Source organism: Cornus florida, unplaced genomic scaffold (assembly GCF_030987335.1).
Source record: "Cornus florida cultivar Cherokee Brave unplaced genomic scaffold, ASM3098733v1 CherokeeBrave_3.0.0_Hap2_Chr09, whole genome shotgun sequence".
NCBI classification, from domain to species: Eukaryota; Viridiplantae; Streptophyta; class Magnoliopsida; order Cornales; family Cornaceae; genus Cornus; species Cornus florida.
The window spans coordinates 82,057,326-82,067,161 of NW_026775579.1; the positions used below are offsets into that span (position 1 = coordinate 82,057,326).

The 9,836-nt window shown below is 34.2% G+C and overlaps 1 protein-coding gene across 1 annotated transcript; it reads right to left on the reverse strand.

The window, feature by feature from the left end:
- Positions 1-1,989: 1,989 nt before the first annotated feature.
- LOC132274658 (disease resistance protein RPM1-like) lies at positions 1,990-8,728 on the reverse strand. The gene is made up of 4 exons (XM_059775980.1): positions 7,988-8,728; positions 6,918-7,034; positions 2,540-5,463; positions 1,990-2,355 (listed from the first exon to the last, which is right to left on the reverse strand). Exons 3-4 carry the CDS (start codon positions 5,327-5,329, stop codon positions 2,338-2,340), a joined length of 2,808 nt encoding a protein of 935 aa, XP_059631963.1. The 5' UTR covers positions 5,330-5,463; positions 6,918-7,034; positions 7,988-8,728; the 3' UTR covers positions 1,990-2,337.
- Between the last annotated feature and the right edge of the window lie 1,108 nt (positions 8,729-9,836).

The window sequence follows — 9,836 nt, forward strand, 5'->3', positions numbered from 1 at the left end:
AAAGCAAACAAACAAACAATTTTTAAAAGACTGACAAATGAAATGTCACAATATATTTTTTCTTTTGCGCGTACCATAAGTTTGGATATAAGTTCGTTGGTCAAATTGGATGATTCGACTTGTTAATAAAAAGAAGTAGATATGTCGAGAAAGAGACTGTTGAATTAGACAAATATATATATATATATATATATATTTTTTTTTTTTTTCTTTTTTATCTTATTTACAAATTTCTTATAGGGCTAATCTTCATTTCACAACTCATTAAAAGATCTCCTACTCACATCTTTGAAATGAACAATTAATATAATAGGAAATATAGAACTATAAATTGAATGCGTACATAGGTGGGAACTAATCAAACATTTTGGCACGCACCAGTGTCACACAATAGTTTTTATTAAAAAATAATTGTGTAAGGTTGGCCTCATGCGGAGACAGAATCTGATAAGATTACATTCCACCCTCTCAAACACGTTCCTCCCCACTTTTCGTCAGTTTGATTTTTTTAATTAAAAAAGGAGTAAATTACAATCATATCCCCTGAGACTTGGTTGGGACTATATATATATATATTGATTTGGTTGGGACTTGTTGGTGGTTGGTTGGGGGTGGGGACAAATGATAGCTTTGGTCATAGACAATTGAAGCAAACAAACAATTTTTAAAGACCATGACAAATGAAATGTCACAATATATATTTTCTTTTGCGCCTGCCAAAATTTTGGATATAATACCATTGATTAAATCGAATAAGTAGACATGTTGAGAAAGAGACAATTGAACTAGACAAATATATATATATATTTATCTTTTTGACAAATTTATCTCTTATGGGGACTAATAGTCTATATATGGGGATAAATTTGTCAAAAAGATAAATAAATAAATATATATATATATATATATATATATATATATATATATATTTATCTTTTTGACAAATTTATCTCTTATGGGAGCTAATAGTCTTCATTTCACAACTCATTAATAACTCTTGTACTCACTTCTATGAAATGAACAATTAATCTTATTAATATATGTAATAGGAAATATAAAACTAGAAATTGCATGCATACAAAGGTGGGAACTTATCAAACATTTTGGCACACAATAGTTTTTATTAAAAAATAATTGTGTAAGGTTGGCCTCAAGGGGAGAGGGAATCTGATAAGACTACATTCCACCTTCTCAAACACGTTCCTCCCCCACTTTTCGTCAATTTGATTTTTTTTAATAAAAAAAATAAAACCACTAAATTCACTCGCTCTAGAAAATCTATCCTTTCTCAAGTCATACCAATATGTGCAATTCTAAAAATTAATGTTTTTTCGCTAGCAAAAAAATTACCACAATGTTTGAAGAGATACCATTGCACTACGGACTTTGGTAAAAATATATTAATATTAATGTTTTTTCGAAAAAGTTCAAGTAAATACATATACCTACAAATTTGCTATGCTCACCTATCAAAGAAAGGTTCAAAGTAACAAAAAAGTGAAAGAGAGTTATTAATTTATTACTGTTTATGTTCCTAAAAATTTTAATAATAAAAGACAAGTTTCTCCACATTTTAATAACTCAAAATGAATTATTTGGTGTCTTTGTTTTCCTAATTTCCACCTATAAGAGTTAAATTTGAGTATGGATGTCAAGTTAAGCCAGTTATGAACAAGAGTGATAAATTTACTCACTGCTCATGTTTCCATATAAATTTTTTACATCCAACCATCACTATGTATAGTGTGGATGAATTTTTTGGCCACTTATGAACAAGAGTGATCATTGTCCATTAAAGAGAGAACAAATTTAAATTTCAACCTTAAACAATTATTTATACTACCGTTACACACACTCGCATATATATATATATATATATATATATATATATATATATATTTACATCCAGGCCATAAAATATTTTTCTCTAAAAACATTTTTAAAATCCAAACATCATAATTTTTCTCACAAACAATAATAACCATAACGTACAATAGCAAAAACAAGTAGTCCTTTTATTCCATTATAACAGTAGATGTACTAATTAACTTCTTGTCTGCATCCATAGGCTGTAGTTGAAAAGGAAGCACAGGAAATCCAAATCTCATACTACCATGGTAGAACAAACTAATTAGTGAACTAGGCAGGACTTCATACACAGTACAACTAGCATCATATATAATCAACAACAATAATAACAACAAAAGCAACAATCCTGCTAGATTTTTTATTTCATAAAAAAAATCACATGTACTATATATGTAGCCGTCTTGATCAATATGCTGGTTGCAGTTGCCTGTAACAGTCTCCGACGGTGAACTGTCTAGGACCTTCACTTCATATGGGAATACCAACCTAGACACCACACACAAGAAAACAAAGACAATCTCAAGAAGTATTTTGATAAATAAATCACCTACTCAATGACGGATTTAAGAATTCACTAGGTAGAACAGGCTCTGCCTAAATGATACGAGGAACAATAAGAAACAAAATGGACATTGATTTTTAATTAAATTCAAAGTAGATAATGTCTCACCTTCTTGTGGTAGATCGAATCAGGACAAATTTCATAAAACTTCCCGTGTGGTAACTGGTAGAAATGTCTAATCTGGGGGATGTGTCCAACCTTTGGGCGATCCACGCTCTCTTCTCCGCGTATTCGTTCTATGAGCTCACTTGAATTATACATCAAATCCAATTGTTGGAGATGTATGAGATATTGGATACCACAAGGCAACATCTTCAACCCCTCACATGCGTGTAGAGTCAACAATTGGAGACCTGGCATCACTCCCTTCACAATTGTTATCTCATTCAATTGAGGGAGATTTCTCAAAAATAAAATTTTTAGCTTTTGGAACCCTGTATTGAAGCATAAATGTTTCCCTGTATAGGCATTGACAAGCGTGAGGTTCTCTAAATTAGGCAATGCTTGTATGTGTGGAAGTGGGTCGTCTCGCAGCCTGGACCAATGCAACCACAAACGTGTGAGGGTTTGGAGAGAGTGAAACCAACGCGGCACCTTCTCCAGTTTTCCGACTAAGTCAAGTTTGTTAAGACGGGGTGGAGCTGAGGAAAGTGCATCTATTCCAAGGTGTTCCTCTTCATCAGTTACCATCACACATAAATGGCGAAGTAGTTTCATATTTTGGATTGAGATACACAAATCTTCCTCATTTGCTTCTCTCACCTTCGTGATGCCAATCCTTGTGATTTGGGTCATTTTCCTTGTCTGTTTCAAAAAACCTTCTTTTGCTTCTACAAAAGTCAACACTTGCAAGTTCTTTAGATCACAAATATTTGAGGGTACTTTTGTGCCAAGAACAAGATCAAAACCGAGAATGTCTTCTAGATTGACGCGGTACATAAGTAGATGCCGCAAATTTTGTAACTTAGTAATCCCAGTTGGAAGCACTTCTATGTTTGTTTGGCTAATGTCTAAAGTTTGAAGATTGTGGAGTCTTCCAATGGACTTTGGAAGCTCCTTCACCTTGGTTCTTTTCAAGTTCAAATATCTCAAATTGAAAAGATGAACTAGTTCATCTGGCAATTTCACAATCGGTGCATCTTCCAAATCTAGGACTTTTAATAGTCTTAACCCAGAAGGCAATGTACTCAAAGATGGAGAAATTTTATTAACGACAAAAACAAAAAGAGAGCGAACATGAGACATACTATTTGATGATTTGAGTAGTCTGCTGTCGCTTGATAGGATTGACAAGCGACGTGCTCCATTCTCTTCATCACTGCCTTCAGTACTCCCATCATAGAAAGTGCAAAACTTCTCTTTTTCTGAAATCAATAGAGCAAGATCCCGCATAAGATCATGCATCTTAAATGCTTTTGGCCTTCCTGTTGGGTTCCTCTTCACAAGCACTTGAAGCATGCTTCTATTAGTGAGTGCCATTAGATAACTCTCTGCTACCTCTTCGGGTGTTGTCTTCTTAACCTTTTCTACAAACCCTTCTGCCATCCAAAGTCGAATGAGCCTCTTTCGGGAAATTAGATGATCTTCGGGAAAAAGACTACAATATAAGAAGCAACACTTGAGTCGATAAGACAAATCATTGAAGCTTGTCAGCAAGATGCTTTTCATTCGTCCTAACTGGGTGTCGTTGCTCAACGCCCAGTTGTTTAAGCCATCACAAGCTTGTCTCCACTCCCATTCTGACTTCTTAGAAGACATTACACCACCCAGGGTAACAATTGCCAGAGGTAAACCTTCACATTTTGCAACAAGGTCACGAGCTAAGTTGTCGAGTCCTTGAGGACAACTCTTGTTGGGATTGGTTGAGAAAGCTTTCATGCAAAAGAGGTCCCATGCATCAGAATCTCCCAGAGGTTTAAGATTGTGGACATGGCTTTCAACTTCAAAAGAAGATGAAGCTATGTCTGTTTTTCGAGTTGTAAGCAAGACACGACTTCCACGTCCATCATCTGGAAGTGCACATTTTATGTCCTGCCAGAGGTTATGACTCCATACATCATCCAGGACGACTACATAACTTCTTGGCCGTAAGTAGTCCAAAAGAATCTCGACCAGCCGTTTGTATCTCATGGTGCTCAAGTCAACTGGAACTGCTTCTTTTGATGCGCGATAGAACTCCTCAACCATGCGCCTAAGTAAGTCCTCGGTGTCGTAAGTTTGTGAGACGGTGATCCAAGCATAGCAATGAAAACGTCGCTTGACATTGATATGGTTGTAGGCGTTGGCAACAAGGGTGGACTTGCCTGAACCACCCATTCCCACCACTGAAATGACCTTGCGTTTTGGTTCGTCATCCGTCAACCATCTAACCAATTGTCGTCTATTAGCTTCAATCCCGACTAGATCCTCAGCCTTAAAGAAGAGAGCAGATTCAGTCTGGTTTTGCATCCATTTCTGATCGACATGTGAGCTTGTTCCTTCCGTATGATCGACAACACTGTAACGTTGTCTTCTTTCGGGAATCTCCTTCATCATTCTCTTGATATTCTGTAACTCAGTGGCTATTTGGCGCTTCACCCCGAGATTCTTTGGAATGCCAATAATATCATCGAAGATTCTTTTTAATTTACCCCTACCTTGTTGCTGGTTCAAGTGATACATATGCTCATCTATGACGTTTTCAACTCTGTAGGTCATGCCTCTCACATCTTCCGCCCAGGATTTCTCTACTTCTGTCATACCTCTCTTTTTATTAGTATCCTGCAGAAAGGAACTCATCCATCGTAACTCATTCTTCAGGTCGTTGAGTTCATCATGAACTCCTTCAATCAACGATGCTTCGTTCTCAATGACGGAAACTATCTTGCAGATCAAAAGTTCTACTGCAGCAAAGGCCATACTTGTCTGCTAGCTAGCTTCCCTTCTCAGCACTTCATTTCTTCTTCATAATTGTCAACCAACCAACTATGACTTGCATTGTAGGGAACACTGTTCCAATATCTGGATGATTGGTAGATATTATATGGACCGGCCTATACAGAAATTGGCAAATAAACTATTAGAAACGATACAAAGTAAAATTAATCTATGAAATTGTCAAGGGTCCGAGTGCAAGAGCTGGGATCCAGTCAACTTTGGTGTTCATTTTTAAGCATGAAATGTTTTCTCAACTTTAATGAGTTGTACATGTTCATTAGTAAACTAGGGAGAGATGTTGAAAAGAAGGTATCCCATACATAATTCAAGAATTTTATAAATATAGATAGAGAGATTGTTTATGTACATACTTCATAATCTTATTGGCCATTTATTTATCTATTTGTATTTGGTTTTCCCTTTATTTATTATTTTTGGGTTACTCTCACTACCTTATGCTCTGCTGCAATTCACTGTCCACAAGTCTTTGACAGTAGATTTTTTGGTTACTATCACTACCTTATGCTCTGCTGCAATTCACTGTCCACAAGTCTTTGACAGTAGTTAAAGTCGTGGCTTAATATAATTCGAGGTGTTAGACAAAAATAAAAAATTAACCTCTTACTATGTAATATATATTTTAATATGTAATATTTTTTTTCTGTCACTATTCTAGCTATACTCTTCTAGTCTTTTTAGATGAATTGTTTCTTCATTCGTTGAATTCTCTCCTAATTTTTTTTTTTTTTGGTTATGTTTTGATTATTTATTGTAACAGATTGATCGAGAGCTACTTTTTAAGATTGAATTAGTAGTTATATCTATTCTTCTCTTCTTTTTGGTCGGGTGTGTTCGGCTGCATGGAATTGGAACTCAAGAATTAGAATTTGTGAAATTTGAAAAAAAAAATTGGTTCAATTTTCTTAGTTATTTTTTTCAATTTTTACCAATTCCAATTACAAGGCTCTAATTTCATGCAACCAAACACACCCTTTAAGTTTTTCATATCGCAATTCATACTTTTTAGTAGACATATTCAACAATATAAATAAAAATGGTCACAAAATAATTTAAGTTAAAGAATAATGAAACCTAATGTTAGAAAAATCTGGTCCAATGCTAAAAATATATAAAATATTTCAATCATTTTATTTCTAGTTCGTAACTTTAAAAAATCATATGGCATCCAAGTAAAAAAGATTGTATTATTAAGTGGAGATGGGTGAGATGGAGAGTCTGATATTATGAGTGAAAAAAAAAAAAAAAAAAAAATAGAAAGTTTTATCATTTCTCATAATTTTAGGTTAGATATTGTAACGATCAGAACTGTAACGACCCTAGCTGATGCCAAGAATTTTACAAAAAATTCGGCATAACCTCCCCTAAAAATAGGCCTACCATACCCTGTTTAAATTCATTTTTAACCTATCATGACTCAATTTCCGAATTCACGGCAACAGTATATGATCATACACAATCAAATAATACCGATAATTACTTTAACTAAAATTATCCTTTCCATTCATCAACAAGGTTACATGACAAAGTTTTGCAAAATATACATATATACCTTTATACTTTTAGTGCTTTGCAAAATTAATGGGAAATATACAAAAGACACAAAAGTGAGCTTCTAGTATCGCTCAAGCTTGAGGTGGGCTGTCGTTCACCGGTTCTTTTCCAAGACCTGAAAAAAATGTATAAATAGTAGGGTGAGCTATATGCTCAGTAGGTGACACTTAAGACACAAATTTTGTGAATTCAAACAAAGCATAGGCCAATGGGAGATAGGGATCATACAACGTAGGGGATTAAATACAACATACAATTCAATTCCAATTATAACCAATGCAATGCAATGCAATGAAATGCAATGCATGTCAATGACACTCCCCATTTTCATTCTCAAAACCATCACTTTCAAACGTTAATACAGCCCGCCCTTTGGTAACCCCGCCGCGGCACGAGAGGAGGATTGGCTAGTGTCCCTGACCCTTGGTAACCCCGCGGCGTCATTATGGGGCCCAGCTAGCTCAACCACACTAGGGCGACTCCCTAATCCCCTCTAGGCTATATTAACCTCCGGCCCGTTGGTAACCCCGCAGCGACCGGGTTTCGCATAAAACCATTTTATCAAAAACACTTCCCTGAAATTCTCCATATTTATTTCAAGAACAATTTCTCCCATTTTATGCAAACCCAATGGTATGTGCATGTATATATGCTCCATACATTCAATGTCATGGCATTTAAAATTTTCCATCATAAAATTAAACATTCAACATGTTCAACATCTCTCAAGTAATTATTAACACATTAAGATACAACAAAATACATTTAAGCATGTGCATGTATATATATATATATATGAGCTCAACATCATGAATTGGGAAATTTGGCGCAATTTAAATAAGCATACTCTCATACATCAATTTCAGCATGCTAGCACATAGTAAACATAGTAAATCAACAACTAAATATAATTTGCACATGAACCAACCATATTCAAGATCGTGAAAACCCTCTAGACATCATTAATACCATCATAGATATAATTAACTCTAAATTAAGCATATTTAATACAACATGGAGGTAAAATTCACAATAGAACAAGACTAGAGTAGATTAAGATGCCCCTACCTCAAAATAGGCAAAACCCTATAAATGGGTCCTAAATTTCGAAGTTCAAAGGGTGCACCAAATCTGAAATTGTTGGTATGGATGCGTAGAGCTCGACACAAGCTTCGTTTTGCCTCAAACGACACCCAAATCTACCAAGAGATGATGAATTAATCAAAGATTTAAGTTGCAAAGAAAAAAAAAAAAAAAAAAAAAAAGGCAGAGAGATAGAGCACTGGCCGGGAGAGAGGATTCAGCGGGGAGAGAGAATGAGCATAAAAAAAAAAAAAAAAAAGTCTCTAAACCATATGTTTGAGTGGGTGGTGGGTCCCACAATTGAAAAGTCACAAACTTTACAAGAACTCAGAACTCAGAGTCGATGCACCAATTAACTTCTTGTCTGCATCCATAGGCTGTAGTTGAAAAGGAAGCACACAGGAAATCCAAATCTCTTACTACCCAATTCTTGATCAATAGGCCTAATTTGTGTACTAGGTAGCTAGGACTTGATCACAATACAACTAACATCATATATAATCAACAACAATAATAACATCAAAAGCAACAATCCTGCTAGACTTTTAATTTCATAAAAAAAAAAAAAAAAAAACAAACCACATGTACTATAGCCGTCTTGATGAATAGGCCGGTTGCAGTTGTCTGTAATCATCCATTCTTGCTTTGTTTCATTAGTTTAATTTGGGACCATTGAACACTCATATATATTTATATAGAACGACGAAGATACAGATGTTTAAAAGAAGGTATATGTTGCGCAATTCAAGAATATTTTATATATAAAAGAGAGATTGATTGTGTTCATAGTCTTATTTGTCTTTTTCGTGGTGGGTTCAATTGGTGTCCACACCATTACAGCAAGTCTCAACTGCTGTAAAAGGATGGTTAGTATTAAAAAAAAAAAAAAAAAAAAAAAAAAAATGTCTCAAAATTCAACAACTAGCCTACCCAGACATTATTATAGGATATAGGGTTTAATTTATCTATTCATTTTCCCCGGTAAATTAGAGAGATGAATGACTTAAGACGAGCAAATTCGTTTAAGGAATTGAATACTTTACCAATTAGGCCATTGAGCAATGCCCAAAATACATGATACAAAGTTGACAGAATAAAAGTAAGACATTTGAACCACTAAAATATGGTTCCTTCTTTAATAATGACAACAACTCACCTATATCATCTAGAATTGAAAAATTGGAACACCTCGGAGATCGAAGAAGATTAGCAACATCCTTCGTAACACTATTGGACCCAGAAAAATATTGATTTAAAGTTGAAAAGATAATGTTAGAGGAAAAGATTTATTGCATTTAATACTGAATTTTATGATTGAACAAAAGCTTTACGGTCAAAGCGTCCTCTTATTTGAGTCTTTTTTTGGTTACTATATGTATTAGGAAGGGAAAATTTTAATATTAATATTTTATAATCCAAATTTTATAGAGCTTATATATTAGCCACCAAATGGATAAACGAAAATTAATATTAGTATCATTTAGTTTTATTTGTTATTAATTGTTAACTGTGTTGTGGAGTTGCTCGGGAATTTTAGTTTAGAGCATGTAAAGGTAGATAAAGGTTTAACCTTACCTGTGCATGTATACTTACTAATTGAAGAAAATGTTAAAAATTATAAGAATGCAAAATATAATTATTTTTTATGTTCCTCAAATTTTAAAAATTGATCCTTGTCATTTTAGGAAAAAATATATATATTTAAATCTCAAGGATTTGAAAAAATAAATAAATAAAAAGTTGTTTATAGATTTTTTTTTTTATCAGAAAAACAAAAAGTGCAAAATAAAAAAATTGATTTAGTTTGGGTGTAGGGGGCTACAAATGATAGCGG

Bases quoted from the DNA above. Each gene is read 5' to 3' on its own strand.
- LOC132274658 (XM_059775980.1), bottom strand. From the start codon at position 5,329: ATGGCCTTTGCTGCAGTAGAACTTTTGATCTGCAAGATAGTTTCCGTC.